Source organism: Danio rerio, chromosome 10, assembly GCF_049306965.1.
Source record: "Danio rerio strain Tuebingen ecotype United States chromosome 10, GRCz12tu, whole genome shotgun sequence".
Lineage (NCBI taxonomy): Eukaryota > Metazoa > Chordata > Actinopteri > Cypriniformes > Danionidae > Danio > Danio rerio.
The window spans coordinates 36075360-36096824 of record NC_133185.1 but is presented as its reverse complement, the minus strand read 5'-3'; the positions used below and the strand labels follow the sequence as shown (position 1 = coordinate 36096824).

General features: G+C 32.0%; 1 protein-coding gene across 2 annotated transcripts in view; it reads left to right on the top strand.

Moving 5' to 3' along the window:
- Positions 1-21465, top strand: part of pknox2 (pbx/knotted 1 homeobox 2) — a 218893-nt gene that overhangs the window by 116372 nt on the left and 81056 nt on the right. For both annotated transcript variants that reach the window (XM_009305360.5, NM_153654.2), the window contains 1 exon segment: positions 125-233. In XM_009305360.5, the coding sequence (XP_009303635.3) occupies positions 147-233 (87 nt within the window). In that variant the 5' untranslated portion in view covers positions 125-146.

Sequence of the window (21465 nt, the reverse complement as noted above, 5' to 3'; positions counted from 1 at the left end):
AAACGTTATTTTTAACAAATATTATTGCATCATTCAAATATCATTTCAAACACTGATATATTGCCAAGATCCACATTTTACTCACTCTAAATAATATTTTATGTCACTGTTTTCTTTGCTTCAGGGTCTCCATGTGAAGCTATCCCATGATGCAACATGTGTCCCCAGCACCAGCATTGACCATGATGGCCACACAGAGCGTCCCTCCACCATCATACCAGGAGAGCCAACAGGTCAGTCAATAAACCAACAAAACTCAGGACATAGAAAATGGGAAAGTACAACAAATATATATTTTTTTACAATCAAATAATAAAATAAAATATCCATGATGATGTTATAAATATTTCAGAAAAAGGAAAATAATTGTGTGAGATTGATGAAGGCAACCAGAGGGGAGAATAACGCCAATTTTACTGTCCTGTCCCATAGACTCTGCATTAGAAATGCCTCGCACAAGCGGTAATTGGTTTGTACATGTAATTTGAATCAAAGATGATATACTACATACTTACATACATATAAATATTCATACGTTTAAAAAAAAAAATCTAAATAATAAATAATTGCAAGGACTTAAGATGCTAAAAAACGCGTTATAACATGCTTGTGAAAAGGTTCCATTGATTCAGCGTTGATATTGCAATGTGTGCATTCGCAATAGTCACATCGCAAGATCTGCAATGTTAAGTAGGGATTATAGTTTTACAGGAGTTGTAACAATAGAAACAATTGATAATTTGCATGGGTTTTTAAGGACCGTAAGAATTTCAGAAGAGTATTAAGGTACAAGAAATTGCGTAATTTGTAACTTTAATAAAGTTATTAATGTGATAAAGGCCAAAGTGTAATTTTACATTTGCTTATTTAATTTCTGTACCTGAATAGCATTAAGACCGTGAAGCACTGTTTATTTCTGTAATTTGAAGCGGACGCTGAAAAGAGAGGTACAGATCCAAATGCAGGTTTATTGAGAATGTTCAGGTAAGCAACGGTCAACACAGGGGCAAACAGGTATATGCAGATAGTCCAGAGTCATAAACAAATAACAGACGAGTGGTCAGAAGACAGGTAGCAGACAAGAATAAACAGTAAAACAAACAAACAAGGCAAGGGTCAAACCGGCAAGGCAAGGAAAACGCGTCGTAATTTTCCCAATTCAGTTTACAAGACTCAGCAATAATGTTAGTGTGAGTGCTCTCTTTATAGCCCAGGTAATGAAAGATGAGCTTCAGCTGTGTGTGTGTGTGTGTGTGTGTGTGTGTGTGTGTGTGTGTGTGTTGGCATATGTGGTTTATGGAACCAATTTTCAGGTTTACCCACCAGCATTATGAGACCATTTAGTTTATGAGACCATTTTTGGTGGTCTCATAAACTAAAAATTTAAGTTGATATTAAAAATGGTTTAAATTATGATTATTCATTACAATGACCTAAATGATAATTATAAGACTTGTTTCAAAAGTTCACATTGTTATTTGGTTATTATTACACTTGGTGTGCTTTTTATGACCTTTACAAATATGGTCTTGTAAACCATGATGTGTATGTGTGATCTTTGAACAGCGCCTCTGTAGGCGGAACTTGGTACTGCACTTCTATACACACTCGCGCCAAATCTTACACAATTTCGCGCCATACATTCAATCGCGGGAAAACGTCCCTCATGAAGACTGTGGACGTGACAGTCGCGCTTCAAGCAGTGAAACTCACATCAAACAAGTAAGTCATTTGTTTTTAATACTTTGTACATTATTTATTATTATATGTACTGTATTATTCCACTTGTTATTCAAAATAGCAAGTTTATTTATAGATTTATATGCGGCGCGTACTGTTTTAGACAATAATAATTAGTGACTGGGAACAGAAGATGAGAACAAATAAACGTTAGAAATATGTGTTTGTAATGGCAGTATCAGACGTAAGTTAGTTCTTCAAAATGTGTATTTGCTAATAATAGCACGCGCTCGGCCTGTATCTGGCTTGGAAGCGCCGGTGTCGATTTAACCCAGAACCGGGCAGAGCTCACTCCTCCGCGGTAAACAATTCGCCGTCTGATTCCATGAGATGTAACGTTATAATAGATGCACTATGTAATTTGTGATTTTTTTCTACACATACTTTTATGTGAGAAGCAATGACCATTCGAATATGGTATAAATAACATGGTAACAAGGTATATTAAACATAAATATGACGTAGAAACAATTTACTAAACTTGAATTATTAAGCATGATTGAACAAAATGTTTGAATTTACTAATGTAAATGTGTGGTTTTATTTTTTCTAATGTTTTTTTGTGATAAACTTGTGTTCAGTTAAACTGTACATTTGAATAAATGAACTTTTATTATGAAAAGAGGTTAACTAACCCTAGTTAAATAACTTTATTTGATCAAATTGTCAAAATAGTGCACTACTAACTTATATTTTGTTAAATGGTTTGAAATGTGATAACTGTATTATGAAATTTGATAACTATATTACTATTTTGTTCTGTTTTGGTCTTCTTTAGAGAATTTTACACTAACTTACGTCACATATATTAATACTGCTTTGCATATGTGGTATTGTATTGATATTATAAACTGTGAAGTTTAACCTTATATAATATTTTAACAGTGAATGAATGGTGGTAAGAGTCAAAGCAGAGGATTAAATCCTTTGAAAGATGCTGCTCATCATGTGAGGTTGGGGAAGGATAAAGACATGCTTACGTGGAGGTACATCAGTGACATCAAAGGTACCAAAGTTTTGTACATGTTTTTTCTTACTGCAGGTAACCCCCAGTTAATGTTTCATTATAAGCATAGTGTATAAAATGTTAAGATGCAAAAAGGAGTTTAATTTAACACAAAAAAATTAAGTCATGAATGATTTGATGACATGACATTATAAATGTCAACAAATAACATTTAAATAATAATAATAATAATAAAAAGAAATGTCCTAATTGAAAACCACACTTTAAAATGTTAATGTTTAATTTAAGAGTCTAAAAAATGCTAATATTAATGATTTCCATATTAGTGAAAAGTTAAAACTATTAAAGATTGTATACTATCCAGGGCCTGATTAACCAATGGTTAATAACACACATTGATGGAATAAGCCATTTACACAAATTTTGTCAGACAAGTGATGTCTGACCGACAGAGACAACATAACTAAATAGCGCCAGTGGTGTAACTTGTAATGCACATAGCAACATGTTTTGACGCGATTGATCATCAACTCGAGTTCTAATATACCGTCAGCTGAACTTATTCTTATTATTTTTCTCCCCATTGCATATCAGATGGGAAATACATTTATTTTTAATAGGTAGGAAACATTTAAAAATAAAATAAAATAATGCAAATGTTAAACAAAGTCACAAGTGCCTCGTGTGTTTTGATGATGTTTATCTTATTTCTCTAAATAGTTATTTTAAATATATAATAAAGTTATTTTCAAATGTTAGCAACATCTTAATAGAATTCATTTGTATTTATTTATTTGTGATGTTAGTCACTAGGGGTGTAACGGATCACTGTTGATCCGTGATCGATACGGATCACAACCCACGGTTCGGAATGCGCGTGACTCGTAGATTAATAACTTTTTTTGAACTTGTAGGTTAATCCAACATTTATAACAATCGCAGAAAGATCGCCTCCCGTATCATTCAAATTGCATGAATGAAAGCATTTTGGCTTCCCTGTAAAATATAATGATGACGTTGTGGGACCTACCTAAATGCTTTTGGCTATTAAGGTGTTTTTTTGTCACTGTTTGTTTAGCCTGCATTAATGCATTCATTATGGTAAGAATAAAATCACTGTTTAATGAAACAAGATGCTGGTGAAAGCAACTACATTGTGTAACCAACAGATGGCGACAAACAAACATCAAAATTATGTCATTGAATAGGTTTTCAAATATAATACATCTACAGTATAATGAAACATGAAGTTTTATGTGTGAATTGTTGAATCATTAATTGAAGATAAATATATGTTGTACAAGATTTCTATATATTTTGCATTATCAGCAACAGTAGCAAAGATCATATTTCATATTGAATACTTTTTTTTTAGCTGGTTATTTCCTGATTTTTATTTTTTATTTAAATTACAGGTTCTATATTCTGTTTGTTAAAAGCAATGTTTTATGCAGTAACATTTTTGTATAAATGGAAAGCAAATTGTCTCCTCCCTTTTTTGCTGATCCAAAAAATGGTCCGATCCATAACTCAAAAAACGTAGAGTGATCCGAACTGCAGATTTTGGATCCGTTACACCACTATTAGTCGCCCTTTCCCAAACCCTGGTTAGCCTGTCGATTATCATTTGCCACAACTAGCGCTACTTCACCCATATTCTCCTACCTCATGGCTCTGTTGAAGAGCATTTAATAGGTTGCACATGCCTTAATAAAGGTTGCCTCCCTCTCTTTAAAAACATTTTTTTTAGAAACTAGGCATTTCCTCTTAGCAAATAGTCAATATCATATATTATTATTATCATTGTATTTAAATTGTCAGAAAATGTCACCATGTATAAAAAGCATGCAGATTTTTTCCTTTGCTTCTTTACTTTTTTTAACTAAACAGCGTGCTCTAATTGGTGAAGTGCATGTAAGTTTTGAAATAACCTGCACTGAATTGAGCGGACTGTAGTGTAGTATTTGCCGTAGATCAAAATGAGTGAACAAGTGGATTTGGCAATCACAAGAGAAAAAGAGGAGAGGGTGCATCTTTATTGAGGCATGTTTCATGTATTCACTCCTTCAAACAGACCCATGATGAGGAGAATGAGGGTATAGAAGACGTTATGGTAATGTTATGTGCAAGCTAGCATTAACTAGGCGGAGGATGCTAATGGCAGTGCAGACTGGATTCATCGTTTGTCTGAGGGCGTACTCGCACTGTACAGTTGCCATGAACCAGGCTGAAGCATGCTTTTCCCCCCTTCCGTTTCCCCCTACGGCCTGCACTCACATTGCATTCGTGCCTGGGCACTCTGTCATCGAACATGTGCTGTTCAGTAAGAGCTCTCGCAAAGCACAGTGGAGAATAGTAATAAATACCTTTTAAAATATATATTTTAGTACTGCTTCAGTTAACTTGAACAAGTGTACTTATACTATCAATTTTCACAAATTTTATTAATAAATTTTAAATGCTTAAAAAATAAGTTAAATCTTTGTAGACTATATATATATATATATATATATATATATATATATATATAATTTATTTAAAAAATGTGGGCAATATATAATAGATTCGTTTTGAAAAAAATTTATTCTATTCTTATTTTTTTTAATACAGACCTCTTGAGTTCTTAATCCGGGCCTGACACTATCAAATAGTAAAGTATTAGATAATTGTTTTGGGCCAGTTTCCTGTACAGTGTACTTTTTGTGCACTATTAAACCAACATAATGAATTTTTTCAATGATTTAGTTTCTTCTGTATCAGTTTTCACTGTTTGTCCTGAAAAGTTTGTGATGCATACTCTGTGGAGTCAGTGTTCATGTGTTGACAGAACTGTTTTTATTTGGCAGAGTTACAATTTTAATCTTGTATAAAAAAAGTACCTTGTGTTTAATTTTAAAACATTGTTCTGCACGATATCACAACATACAATTGTAATTTTAGAGTGTGTCATGTGGAGGAGTTGACCTCTCCTGTAACAAACATGAAAAAGCAAAGGTAGGGTATATTGGATTTCATTTTAAAAATTGGCATATTTTGAACTGTATGTAGTATTAAATATAATGTTTAATAATGTCTGTTTAGCACACACTTGAGTTGTTTTAGCTTTCATTTCTGTGTTTTGATTATGTTTTTCAGTCTCTTCATGAGCCATTATCTTTGAATTCTGAACAGAGTGAGCTTCAAAGAGGTTTGTCTATATAATTGTCTTCTAAATGTTGATCTGAAGAGATATTTTCTTATTGTTCCTGTATCTGTGCAGTTATTTTTATATAATAATACATTTAATATGGGTGTAGCGATACATTATTATATTGAGAATCGCAAAATAACAATTCAAAGTTTTTTCTTTAGATTAGCCTCTATTCACACGGTGAGTATTATGCGTAAGATTAAACGTTTACACAGTGGCAGTATAAACTACTGTTGTTAAATGATGAAAATAATGCAAGATGAAATCTGATGATGACAAATGCCTGATTATACCAGTGAAAATGATCTATTTGCATGTGGACCATAAGAGAGTGCAAGCATACATCTAACACTTATCTTCAGAATTTTGAATTTGTATTCTGATGTCATCTCTGTCCTGTGCATTAAAGACCAATTTAAAGTTTAACATGCCAGATCTATGCAAAATTGAGCATTTTAACCATTACTAGGCCTACATATTATAATAATATTGTTTTTTACCACATTTGAGAAATAACAAATATTACTAATATTTAAAGCTTTTTGTATAGCTTACAATATTGAGATATCAAGAGAAACAATGTCAAGTTTGCTGACCTAGCAATAGGCTATTGTTTTAATATCTGTGTGTTTGCTCATGGTTTATGGGGACCAAGTATGTCTACTGAATGTGACTTAGCAGTAGGCTATTGTTTTGTTAAATCTGTTTATTCATGGTTTATGAGGACATGGTTTGTTATGCGAGACTTAAAGCTTTCAGTAAGTGAATGTCATGTTTTCTTCATCTTTCTTTGCTTCTCTCTTTCAGCGCCTCCATGAGCCTGTGGCTTTAACCAACACAAACAGAGTTGTCTTCTTCAGAGGTTTGTTAATTATTTTGTCATGCTAATTTGACACTCCTTAAAGGGATAGTTCATCCAAAAAGTGCAATTGTCTCATTATTTGATCACCCTTTACTTGTCTCAAACCTTTATTGGAATATTTCTTCTGTTAAAGACAAAAGAAGATACTTAGAAAAAATATGGAAACCTGTAACCATAGACTTCCATATTATTGGTGTTTTCTGTTGTGGAAGTCAATGATTGCAGGTTTTCTTCTTCCATCAAAATATCTTGTTTTTGTTGTTTAACAGAAGTAATAAACCCTTAAAGGTTTGGAACACTTGAGGGTAAATTAATAGTAAGTAAATATAATTTTTTGTGTGAATCATCCCTTTAAGTGCTAAAATGACAGTTTCATATTTCTACTACATTCAACATAGCAGTCCTGTGTGTTTAGTCATGGTTTATGAGGACCAAGAATGTCTATTTTATGTGAGTTAGCAGCAAGCTATTGTTTTATTAAATCTGTGTGTTTACTCATAGTTTATGAGGACATGATTGGTTATGCAAGACTTGAAGCTTTCAGTAAGTGAATCATGTTTTCTTCATCTTTCTTTGCTTCTCCCTTTCGGTACCTCCATGAGCCCGTCGCTTGGACAAACACAAACAGAGTTGTTTTCTACAGAGGTTTGTTAATTCTTTTGTCAAGCTATTTTGACACTCCTTAAAGGCATGGTTCACCCAAAAATGAACATTTACTCACTATTAATTTACCCTCATGTGTTTCAAACCTTTATGGGTTTCTTTTTTTCTGTTTAATAAAACAAATGAGATACGTTGAAAAAAGATGGAAACATGTAACCATTGACTTACATAATAGAAAACACAAATAATATGAAAGTCAATGGTTACAGGTTTCCATCGTTTTTCAAAGTATTTTCTTTTGTGTTTAACAGAAAAAAGAAACCCTTAAAGGTTTGGAACACTTGAGGGTAAATTAATAATGAGTAAATGTTAATTTTTGTGTAAATCATCCCTTTAAGTGCTAAAATGACAGTTACCTATTTCTGCTAAATGCAGTGTAGCAGTCCTGTGTGTTTAGTCAGGGTTTATGAGGACCAAGTATGTCTATTAGATGTGACTTAGCAGTAGGATATTGTTTTAATAAATTTGTGTTTACTCATGGTTTATGAGGACACAGTATGTGTAGGTTTACATGGTGCTACCAGTAGACTATTATAACATGTGTTTCTTCATGGTTTATGAGGGCATTTTTTGTTATGCAAGACTTCAAACAGTTAGTAAACAAATGTTACATTTTCTTTATCTTTGTTTCTCTCTTTCAGTACCTCTATGAGCTCGTCACTTTGACAAACACAGAGTTGTCTTCTACAGAGGTTTGTTAATTATTTTGTCAAACTATTTTGACACTTTTTAAAGGGATAGTTCTCCCAAAAAGTACAATTGTGTCATCATTTGCTCACCCTTTAATTGTCTCAAACCTTTTTGGGGTTATTTATTCTGTTAAAGACAAAAGAAAATACTTACAAATAATATGGAAGTGAATGATTACAGGTTTCCATCTTTTTTTGTTTTCTACCATGGAAGTCAATGATTGCAGATTTTCTTCCACCAAATGTCTTGTTTTTGTTTTTTATCAGAAGAAATAAACATGTAAAGGTTTGGAACCCTTGAGGGTAAATTGTTAGTGAGTAAATGTTCATTTTTGGGTGAATCATCCCTTTAAGTGCTAAAATAACAGTTTCATATTTCTGCTAAATGCAATGTAGCAGTCCTGTGTGTTTTGTCATGGTTTATGAGGACACTGTATGTAGAATGCAATGTTAGCAGTAGACTATTGTTTTATAACGTGTGTGTTTCTTCATGGTTTATGAGGACATGATTGGTTAAACGACACAAAGCTTTCAGTAAGCGAATCTCATGTTTTCTTCATCTTTTTTTACTTTTCTCTTTCAGCACCTCCATAAGCCAGTCGCTTTGGCAAACACAGAGTTGTCTTCTACAGAGGTTTGTTAATTCTTTTGTCAAGCTATTTTGGTACTTCTTGAAAGGATAGTTTTACCCAAAAATGAACATTTACTCACTATTTGTTTACCCTCAAGTGTTCCAAACCTTTATGGTTTTCTTGTTTCTGTTTAACAAAACAAATAAGATACTTTGAAATAAGATAGAAACCTGTAACCATTGACTTCCATAGTAGTAAAAAACAAGTAATATAAAAGTCAATGGTTACAGGTTTCCATCGTTTTTCAAAGTATGTTTTGTTTTTAACAAAAGAAATAAACCCTTAAAGGTTTGGAACACTTGAGGGTAAATTAATAGTGAGTAAATGTTAATTTTTAGGTGAACCATCCCTTTAAGTGCTAAAATGACAGTTTCCTATCTCTGCTAAATGCAGTGTAGCAGTCCTGTGTGTTTAGTCATGGTTTATGAGGACCAAGTATGTCTATTAAATGTGACTTAGCAGTAGGTTGTTTTATTAAATCTGTGTATTTACTCATGGTTTATGAGGACACAGTATGTGTAGGTTGACATAGTGCTAGCAGTAGACAATTGTAACGTGTGTTTCTTCGTGATTTATAAAGGCATGATTTGTTATGCGTGACTTAAAGTAATTTAACAATGTTAAAAAAATCTTATCTTTGCTTCTCTTTTTCAGTACCTCCCTGAGCCCGTCACTTTGACCAACACAGAGTTGTCTTCTACAGAGGTTTGTTTATTCTTTTGTCATGTTATTTTGACACTCCTTAAAGGGATAGTTCACCCAACAGTACAATTGTGTCCTCATTTGCCTACCCTTTACTTGTTTCTTTATTTGTTCTGTTAAAGACAAAACAAAATACTTTTAAAAAGATGTAATCCTGTAATTCATAGTAAGTAAATGTTCATTTTTGGGTGAACCATCCCTTTAAGTGATAAAATGACGGTTTCTTAATTAGACTAAATGCAGTGTAGCAATCCTGTGTGTTTAGTCATGGTTTATGAGGACACAGCATGTGTAGGTTTACAATGTTAGCAGTAGACTGTTGTTTTATAACGTGTGTGTTTCTTCATGGCTTATGAGGACATGAATGGATTTGTGAGACTTAAAGCTTTCAGTAAGCGAATGTCATGTTTTCTTCATCTTTCTTTGCTTCTCTCTTTCAGTACCTCCATGAGCCAGTCACTTTGTCAAACACAAACAGAGTTGTCTTCTACAGAGGTTTGTTAATTATTTTGTAATGCTATTTTGACACTTCTTAAAGGGATAGTTCACCCAAACAGTACAATTGTGTCATCATTTGCTCACCCTTTACTTGTTTTAAATATTTATGGGTTTATTTTTTCTGTTAAACACAAAAGAAGATACTTTGAAAAAAGATGGAAACTTGTAACCATTGACTTCCATATTATTTGTGTTTTCTATTATGGAAGTCATTGATTGCAGGTTTTCTTCTTCCATCATAATATCTTGTTTTTGTTGTTTATCAGAAGAAATAAACACATAAAAGTTTGGAACACTTGAGGGTAAATTAATAGTAAGTAAATGTTCATTTTTGAGTGAACCATCACTTTAAATGCTAAAATTACAGTTTCCTTTTTCAGCTAAATGCAATGTAGCGGTCCTGTGTGTTTAGTCATGGTTTATGAGGACACAGTATGTCTATTTAATGTGACTTAGCAGTAGGATGTTGTTTTATTAAATCTGTGTGTTTCTTCATGGTTTATGAGGACACAGTATGTGTAGGTTTACATAGTGCTAGCAGTAGACTATTATAACGTGTGTTTCTTTATGGTTTATAAGGGCATGGTTTGTTGTGCAAAACTTAAAACTAAGTAAACAAATGGTAAATTTTCTTTATCTTTGCTTCTCTCTTTCAGTACCTTCAGTACCTTTGAAAAACACAAACAGAGTTGTCTTCTACAGAGGCTTGTTAATTCTTTTGTAATGCTATTTTGACACTCCCTAAATGGATAGTTCACCCAAACGGTACAAATGTGTCATTATTTGCTTACATTTTACTTTGGGTTATTTCTTCTGTTAAAGACAAAAGAAAGTACTTTAAAAAAAGATGTAAACCTGTAACCATAGACTTCCATAGTAGAAAACACAAATAATATGAAAGTCAATATTCATTGGTTTTCAAAGTATCTTTTGTGTTTAACAGAAAAAATAAACCCATAAAGGTTTGGAACACTTGAGTGTAAATTAATAGAGTAAATGTTAATTTTTGGATGAACATGGTTTATGAGGACACAGTATGTGTAGGTTTACATAGTGCTAGCAGTTGACTTATAATTTGTTTCTTCATGGTTTATAAGGGCATGGTTTGTTATGCGTGACTTAAAAAGTCCCTTCAAGTGCTAAAATTACAGTTTCCTATCTCTGCTAAATGCAGTGTAGCAGTCCTGCGTGATTAGTCATGGTTTATAAGGACCAAGTATGTCTATTAGATGTGACTTAGCAGTAGACTATTGTTTTATTAAATCTGTGTATTTCTTCAGGGTTTACGACGACATGATTGGTTATGCGAGACTTAAAATTTTCAGTAGTTTTCTTCATCTTTCTTTGCTTCTCGCTTTTAGTACCTATATGAGCCTGTCACTTTGACAAACACAAAGACTTGTCTTCTACAGAGGTTTTTGTAATTGTTTTGTCAAGCTATTTTGGTACTTGAAACCAATCATGTCCTCATAAACCATGAAGAAGCACACATTATAAAACAACAGTCTTCTGTTAACATTGTAAAACTACACATACTGTGTCCTCATAAACCATGAAGAAACACAGATTTAATAAAAAAAACATTCTACTGCTAAGTCACATCCAATAGTCATACTTGGTCCTCATAAACCATGACTAAACACACAGGACTGCTACACTGCATTTAGCAGAAATAGGAAACTGTAATTTTAGCACTTAAAGGGCTGATTTACCCAGAAATTAACATTTACTCACCATTAATTTAGCCTCAAGTGTTCCAAATCTTTATGGGTTTCTTTTTTTCTGTTTGACAAAACAAATAAGATACTTTGAAAAAAGATGGATACCTCTAACCATTGACTTTCATATTATTTTTGTTTTCTATTATGGAAGTCATTGATTGCAGGTTTTCTTCTTCTGTCAAAATATCTAGTTTGTTTGTAGGTTTGGAACACTTGAGGGTAAATTAATAGTGAGTAAATGTTCATTTTTGGGTGATCAATCTCTTTGAGTGTTAAAATGACAGTTTCCTATTTTTACTAAATGCAATTTAGCAGTCCTGTGTGTTTAGTCAGGGTTTATGAGGACCAAGTATGTCTATTGGATGTGAGTTAGCAACAGGCAATTGTTTTATTAAATCTGTGTGTTTACTCATGGTTTATGAGGACACAGTATGTGTAAGTTTACATAGTGCTAGCAGTTGACTTATAACTTGTTTCTTCATGGTTTATAAGGGCATGGTTTGTTATGCGTGACTTAAAAAGTCCCTTCAAGTGCTAAAATAACAGTTTCCTATTTCTGCTAAATGCAGTGTAGCAGTCCTGTGTGTTTAGTCATGGTTTATGAGGACCAAGTATGTCTATTGGATGTGACTTAGCAGTAGACTATTGTTTTATTAAATCTGTGTGTTTCTTCATGGTTTATGAGGGCATAGTTTGTAATGCAAAAATTAAAACAGTTAGTAAACCAATGTAAAATTTTCTTTATCTTTGCTTCTCTCTTTCAGTACCCCAATGAGCTAAATGCTTCGACAAACACAGAGTTGTCTTCTAAAGAGGTTTGTTAATTCTTTTGTCAAGCTATTTTGACACTCCTTAAAGGGATAGTGCACCCAAAAATGACAATTGTGTCATAATTTGCTCACCCTTTACTTGTTCCAAACATTTATAGGTTTAATTATTTTGTTAAAGACAAAATGAAATACTTAAAAAAAGATTAAAGTTAAAGGAAACCTGTAACCATTGACTTTCATATTATTTGTGTTTTCTATTGTGGAAGTCAATGATTGCAGGTTTTCTTCTTCCATCAAAATATATCGTTTTTGTTGTTTATCAGAAGAAATAAACACATAAAAGTTTGGAACACTCAAGGGTAAATTCATAGTAAGTAAATGTTAATTTCTGGGTGAACAACCCCTTTAAGTGCTAAAAGGACAGTTTCTTATTTCTACTAAATGCAGTGTAGCAGTCCTGTGTGTTTTGTCATGGTTTATGAGGACATGATTGGTTTTGCGAGACTTAAAGCTTTCAGTAAGCCAATGACATGTCTTCTTAAACTTTCTGTGCTTTTTTCTTTCAGTATCCCAATGAGCTCGTCACTTTGACAAACACAAACAGAGGTGTCTTCTACAGAGGTTTGTTAATTCTTTTGTCAAGCTTTTTTGACACTCGTTAAAGGGATAGTACACCCAAAAATGGCAATTGTGTCATAATTTGCTCATCCTTTACTTGTTTTAAACGTTATGGGTTTAATTCTTCTGTTAAAGACAAAAGAAAATACTTTAAAAAAAAGATGTAAACCTGTAACCATTGACTACCATAATAGAAAAAACAAATAATATGAAAGTCAATGGTTACAGGTTTTCATCGGTTTTCAAAGTATCTTTTGTGTTTAACAGAAGAAATAAACCCATAAAGGTTTGGATCACTTGAGGGTAAATTAATAGTGAGTAAATGTTCATTTTTGGATGAATCATCCCTTTAAATGCTAAAATTACAGTTTCCTATTTTAGCTAAATACAATGTAGCAGTCCTGTGTGTTTAGTCATGGTTTACGAGGACCAAGTATGTCTATTGGATGAGACTTAGCAGTAGACTATTGTTTTATTAAATCTGTGTGTTTCTTTATGGTTTATGAGGACACAGTATGTGTAGGTTTACAATGTTAGCAGTAGACTGTTGTTTTATAACGTGTGTGTTTCTTCATGGTTTATGAGGACATGATTGGTTTTGCAAGACTAAAAGCTTTCAGTAAGCGAATGTCATGTTTTCTTCATCTTTCTTTTCTTCTCTCCTTCAGCACCTCCATAAGCCAGTCACTTTGTCAAACATAAACAGAGCTGTCTTCTACAGAGGTTTGTTAATTCTTTTGTAATGCTATTTTGACACTCCTTAAAGGCATAGTTCACCCAAACAGTACAATTTTGTCATAATTTGCTCACCCTTTACTTGTTCCAAACCTTTATAGGTTTAATTCTTCTGTTAAAGACAAAATAAAACACTTAAAAAATGGAAACCTGTAACCATTGACTTCCATATCATTTGTGTTTTCTATTGTGGAAGTCAATGATTGCAGGTTTTTTTCTTCCATCAAAATATCTTGTTTTTGATTTTTATCAGAAGAAATAAACCCTTAAAGGTTTGGAACACTTGAGGGTAAATTAATAGTGAGTAAATGTTCATTTTTGGGTGAACCATCACTTTAAGTGCTAAAATGACAGTTTCCTATTTTTACTAAATGCAGGTTAGCAGTCCTGTGTGTTTAGTCATGGTTTATGAGGACCAAGTATGTCTATTGGATGTGACTTAGCAGTAGACTATTGTTTTATTAAATCTGTGTGTTTCTTCATGGTTTATGAGGGCATAGTTTGTAATGCAAAAATTAAAACAGTTAGTAAACCAATGTAAAATTTTCTTTATCTTTGCTTCTCTCTTTCAGTACCCCAATGAGCTAAATGCTTCGACAAACACAGAGTTGTCTTCTAAAGAGGTTTGTTAATTCTTTTGTCAAGCTATTTTGACACTCCTTAAAGGGATAGTGCACCCAAAAATGACAATTGTGTCATAATTTGCTCACCCTTTACTTGTTCCAAACATTTATAGGTTTAATTATTTTGTTAAAGACAAAATGAAATACTTAAAAAAAGATTAAAGTTAAAGGAAACCTGTAACCATTGACTTTCATATTATTTGTGTTTTCTATTGTGGAAGTCAATGATTGCAGGTTTTCTTCTTCCATCAAAATATATCGTTTTTGTTGTTTATCAGAAGAAATAAACACATAAAAGTTTGGAACACTCAAGGGTAAATTCATAGTAAGTAAATGTTAATTTCTGGGTGAACAACCCCTTTAAGTGCTAAAAGGACAGTTTCTTATTTCTACTAAATGCAGTGTAGCAGTCCTGTGTGTTTTGTCATGGTTTATGAGGACATGATTGGTTTTGCGAGACTTAAAGCTTTCAGTAAGCCAATGACATGTCTTCTTAAACTTTCTGTGCTTTTTTCTTTCAGTATCCCAATGAGCTCGTCACTTTGACAAACACAAACAGAGGTGTCTTCTACAGAGGTTTGTTAATTCTTTTGTCAAGCTTTTTTGACACTCGTTAAAGGGATAGTACACCCAAAAATGGCAATTGTGTCATAATTTGCTCATCCTTTACTTGTTTTAAACGTTATGGGTTTAATTCTTCTGTTAAAGACAAAAGAAAATACTTTAAAAAAAAGATGTAAACCTGTAACCATTGACTACCATAATAGAAAAAACAAATAATATGAAAGTCAATGGTTACAGGTTTTCATCGGTTTTCAAAGTATCTTTTGTGTTTAACAGAAGAAATAAACCCATAAAGGTTTGGATCACTTGAGGGTAAATTAATAGTGAGTAAATGTTCATTTTTGGATGAATCATCCCTTTAAATGCTAAAATTACAGTTTCCTATTTTAGCTAAATACAATGTAGCAGTCCTGTGTGTTTAGTCATGGTTTACGAGGACCAAGTATGTCTATTGGATGAGACTTAGCAGTAGACTATTGTTTTATTAAATCTGTGTGTTTCTTTATGGTTTATGAGGACACAGTATGTGTAGGTTTACAATGTTAGCAGTAGACTGTTGTTTTATAACGTGTGTGTTTCTTCATGGTTTATGAGGACATGATTGGTTTTGCAAGACTAAAAGCTTTCAGTAAGCGAATGTCATGTTTTCTTCATCTTTCTTTTCTTCTCTCCTTCAGCACCTCCATAAGCCAGTCACTTTGTCAAACATAAACAGAGCTGTCTTCTACAGAGGTTTGTTAATTCTTTTGTAATGCTATTTTGACACTCCTTAAAGGCATAGTTCACCCAAACAGTACAATTTTGTCATAATTTGCTCACCCTTTACTTGTTCCAAACCTTTATAGGTTTAATTCTTCTGTTAAAGACAAAATAAAACACTTAAAAAATGGAAACCTGTAACCATTGACTTCCATATCATTTGTGTTTTCTATTGTGGAAGTCAATGATTGCAGGTTTTTTTCTTCCATCAAAATATCTTGTTTTTGATTTTTATCAGAAGAAATAAACCCTTAAAGGTTTGGAACACTTGAGGGTAAATTAATAGTGAGTAAATGTTCATTTTTGGGTGAACCATCACTTTAAGTGCTAAAATGACAGTTTCCTATTTTTACTAAATGCAGGTTAGCAGTCCTGTGTGTTTAGTCATGGTTTATGAGGACCATGTATGTCTATTGGATGTGACTTAGCAGTAGACTATTGTTTTATTAAATCTGTGTGTTTCTTCATGGTTTATGAGGGCATAATTTGTAATGCAAAACCTAAAACAGTTAGTAAACCAATGTAAAATTTCTTTATCTTTGCTTCTCTCTTTCAGTACACCAATGAGCTAAATGCTTCGACAAACACAGAGTTCTCTTCTACAGAGGTTTGTTAATTCTTTTGTCAAGCTGTTTTGACATTCCTTAAAGGGATAGTTCACCCAAAAATGACAATTATGTCATCATTTGCTCACCCTTTACTTGTTCCAAAGGTTTAATTATTTTCTTTAAAGATAAAATAAAATACTTTAAAAAACATGGAAACCTGTAATCATTGACTTTCATATTATTGGTGTTTTCTGTTGTGGAAGTCAATGATTGCAGGTTTTTTTCTTCCATCAAAATATCTTGTTTTTGTTTTTTTATCAGAATTAATAAACCCTTTAAGGTTTGGAACACTTGAGGGTAAATTCATAGTAAGTAAATGTTCATTTTTGAGTGAACCATCCCTTTAAGTGCTAAAATGACAGTTTCCTATTTTTACTAAATGCAGGTTAGCAGTCCTGTGTGTTTAGTCATGGTTTATGAGGACCAAGTATGTCTATTGGATGTGACTTAGCAGTAGGTTGTTGTTTTATTAAATCTGTGTGTTTCTTCATGGTATATGAGGACACAGTATGTGTAGGTTTACATAGGTTTACATAGTGCTAGCAGTAGACTACTATAACATGTTTCTTCATGGTTTATGAGGGCAGAGTAAAGGGATACTACACCCAAAAATGACAATTGTGTCATCATTTGCTCACCCTTTACTTGTTTTAAATCTTTATGGGTTTATTTTTCTGTTAAACACAAAAGAAGATGGAAACCTGTAACCATTGACTTTCATATTTTTTGTGTTTTCTATTATGAAAGTCAATGATTGTAGGTTTTCTTCTTCCATCAAAATATCTAGTTTTTGTTGTTTATCAGAAGAAATAAACCCTTAAAGGGTTGGAATGCTTTGGGGTATATTAATAGCAAGTACATTTTCATTTTTGGATGAACCATTTTTTTAAGTGCTAAAGTAACAGTTTCCTATTTCTGCTAAATGCAGTGTAGCAGTCCTGTGTGTTTAGTCATGGTTTATGAAGACCAAGTATGTCTTGGATGTGACTTAGCAGTAGACTATTGTTTTATTAAATCTGTGTGTTTCTTCATGGTTTATGAGGACACAGTATGTGTAGGTTTACAATGTTACCAGTAGACTGTTATTTTATAACGTGTGTGTTTCTTCATGGTTTATGAGGACATGATTGGTTTTGCAAGACTTAAAGCTTTCAGTAAGCGAATGTCATGTTTCCTTCATCTTTCTTTATTTTTCTCTTTCAGCACCTCCATAAGCCAGTCGCTTTGACAAACACAAACAGAGCTGTCTTCTACAGAGGTTTGTTAATTCTTTTGTAATGCTATTTTGACACTCCTTAAAGGGATAGTTCACCCAAAAATGACAATTTTGTCATCATTTGCTCATCCTTCACTTCCTTCAATCTGTGTTTCTTCATGGTTTATGAGGACACAGTATGTGTCATGGTGCTAGCAGTAGACTATTATAACATGTGTTTCTTCATGGTTTATGAGGGCATGGTTTGTTATGCTTGACTTTAAAAGTAAGTAAACGCATGTTGAATTTTCTTTATCTTTGCTTTTCTGTTTCAGTACCTCCATGAGCCAGTCGCTTTGACCAACACAGAGTTGTTTTCTACAGAGGTTTGTTAATTCTTTTGTCAAGAATTAACAAACCTCTGTAGAAAACAACTCTGTGACTGGCTCATACCCAAAAATGACAAATGTGTCATCATTTGCACACCCTTTATGGGTTTATTTTTTCTGTTAAACACAGAAGAAGATGGAAGATGAAAACCTGCACTCATTGACTTCCATATTTTTGGTGTTTTTATTTTGGAAGTCAATGATTGCAGGTTTTCTTCTTCCATCAAAATACCTTGTTTTTTGCTTAACAGAAAAAATAAACTTGTAAAGTAGAAAAGTCCAATAGTAGGAAAAATAATAACATGGAAGTCAATGAGTGCACGTTTTAATTTATTAAGAAAATAAACTAATAATAATTAAAATAATAAAATAATTTAAATAAGTGAATAATAATGTCTCTCTCACTTTCTCCCTTCAGGAAATAACAGGTGAATCTTGACAGAAATCCAGGAAGCCAGACAGTGATGGTGGTGATGGTAAGAATTTCTGTCAATAACAATGCAGGAAGAAACTAAGTAACTAAAATTACTTTGAAAATAATGTGCATTTTAGGCCTTTTTTATTTTAAGCAAATTTTAAGCATGATCTAAAGGGTTGAGTTTATTTTCTTAATGAGTTATAGGTGTATTTTGAGAATAAACCAATCAGAGTCTCATCTCCCATTCCCTTTAATAGCCTTGCATCGTGCCATAAGCGCATTTGCTATTTACAAGACGTAAAGTAAGTTTAAGTGGAAAAACTGAGCATTTCACAAGCAAACAGTTAACAGTTATTTTTAACAGAAAACTGTTAAACAGAGCATCTACCGCGCGAGAATGAGAGATAAATGATCTACTTTCACTTTCGCTCTTGGTGGATAGGAAAATCTTTACGCACAGACATCAGTTAGCCTAATAATAATAATTAATTTCGTTTGTTAAGCGCAAATATTTGTTTCAAAACTATTTCTAAATGCAGTTCTAATTTTCAGCAAATGAATAAATGAACAATAATAACTAAGTGTTGTCATAAACCTGAGTTATATCCTAAAAAACATGTTGCCCGCATATGGTCTAAAACCTGCAGGTGGGCAAATCTAAGCTTTTTTTTAATAAAACAAATATAAATATGGATATAATAATTAATACTGCTAATAATAACATACAAAAGCAAATTGTTATGAATGAACTGAAAAAAACTATTGCGTCGCGCATTGCGCCACATTGCGCCGGGTGTATGATAGGGCCCTTAAGTGCAATGAGGTTTAATTTTGGAAAATAGAATTAAAGAAATAAAAGCTAACTAAAATGAAAGCACAAACACATAGTACAAACAAATAAGTAGGCCTGAATAAATAAATAAAGCAGTGTTTTAGCCCAAATATAAAGAGATGTTCAGTGTTTGCTGTTTTGATAGGACTAAGACAGTCATTAAATAAGCTTTTTCATTTACGTTTTTATTTACATTTTCGTTGTTGATTATATTTTACTATCTCATTTTATGTCTAAATTATTGTACATAACAATAAATGAATAATAAAAAATAAATGAATAATAAAAATAGGCCTAAATAGTTATTTATTTAAAGACATTGCGGCGAAACACTGAGAAACGGTCCAGTGCATGATCTAAAGAGCTTAAGTTGAATGCTACTTCATCAAAAGCATAAAAATAAATTGACCTACCTCAAGCAGATCACTAAAAGTATAATACAAATAGTTTTGCCGCAAGACATAAATTAAGTTTCACAAGTTTATTTTTAATAATTTAGTTTCAGTTCAGTTCTGTTTTTTTTTCTTTTTTTTTCTTCAAAACGTAGCCTATACAGTAGCTGTAAATACTTTTCTATTTGTAAATAAAGATAAACAATGAAACAAAGCATTATAATTTCTTCATTAATCAATACATACTTGTGAACAAGTTTATTATCATTGTAAACTTGTTAAGTTCAATGAGGATTCATTATAGAATTAAAGAATAAAGAAGACATAAAGAATTAAAAGACAACTAAAATGAAAGTACAAGCATAAATGCAATGAGTAGGTCTTATTAAATAAAGCAGTGTTTTAGCCTAAATATAAAGAGATAAACAGTGTTTGTTATTTTAAAGTGATAGGACTAAGATGGTCAATAAATAAGCTTTTTATTTACCTATTAATTCACAGTTTTAATTTACATTTTGTTGATTATATTTTACTCTTATTTTTACCTATTTAAAATCTTATTTTTTTCTTATTATTACTCTTATTTTACTTTTATTATATTTATATTTTACTATTATGTTATTTTGTCTCAATTACTGTACATTAATAGCAAATTAATATTTAAGTTGGCCTAATTATTTATTTAAAAACATTACCAGCGAAATACTGAGAAACGGTCTGGCGCTATTTTTATATACAGGCCTATCATAAATTTAAAGAAAGCTGCAAGGTGTGCTACATTATTTTAAATTATTTTTTCTGTCTGTTACTTGAAGTTCAGTGCGTGTGCGCTGAGAGACAAGGCAATATTGACAAAATATTGAATTTTGTTTTTTATATTGCATTGCAATTATTTGCAGAGATGTTTTATAGTTTATACAGGCCTAAAATAAACGCTTTGGTACAGAGTTATTATTTTAAAACAAACCTGTGTTTGTAATGATAGATGTAGGTGTCACAAAATACTTTTTAAATCAGTGTTTTTATTAATATGATTATTATTTATTGTGAACAACACTTAATAAATACTGAAATGTCCTTAATACACACCTTATTTTTTTTTATCAATTACAGTGCTTCCCGCTAGGGCTGCTCTATTATGGGAAAAATCATAATCACGATTATTTTGGTCATAATTTTTATCACAATTATTCAAAATTATTATCAGTTCAAGTCAAAATTATTAGGGCTCATGTGAAATTATTATTATTATTTTTTATAAATATTTCCCAAATGATGTTTAACAGATTCAGGAATTTTTCACAGTATTTCCTATAATATTTTTTCCTTTGGAGAAAGTCTTATTTGTTTTATTTAAGCTAAAATAAAAGCAGGTTTAAATATTTTGAAATCTATTTTAAGGTCAATATTAATAGCTCCCTTAAGCAAAATAGTTTTTGATGGTCAGCAGAAGAAATTACTGGTATACAATGACTTGCCCAATTATCCTAATTAAGCCTTTGAATCGTACTTTAATCTGAATGCTTGTATTTTGAAAAATATCTAGTAAAATATGTGCTGTCATCATACCAAAGATGAATGAAATCAGTTATAAAAAATTAGTTATTAAAACTATTATGTTTAGAAATGGGTTAAAAAAAATAGTCTTTCCATTAATTAAATTGTTAGCAATTGGGGGGAAAAGGAAAGGGAAATATGTACAATAGAATAAAAATATGAAACAAACTGTGCTTTAAGCATCTTCACTGTAAAAAAAAAAAAAAACTTTGATTATAGCTACTAAAGTCCTTCAGTCAAGAACAGTGAGGGATTGTCTTCTTTTGTTGTTTGATTAATGGTAAAAACAGTCGGCAGCAGGAATATCACGCACTTTCACTTTAAGAGCAGTACGGTTCTGA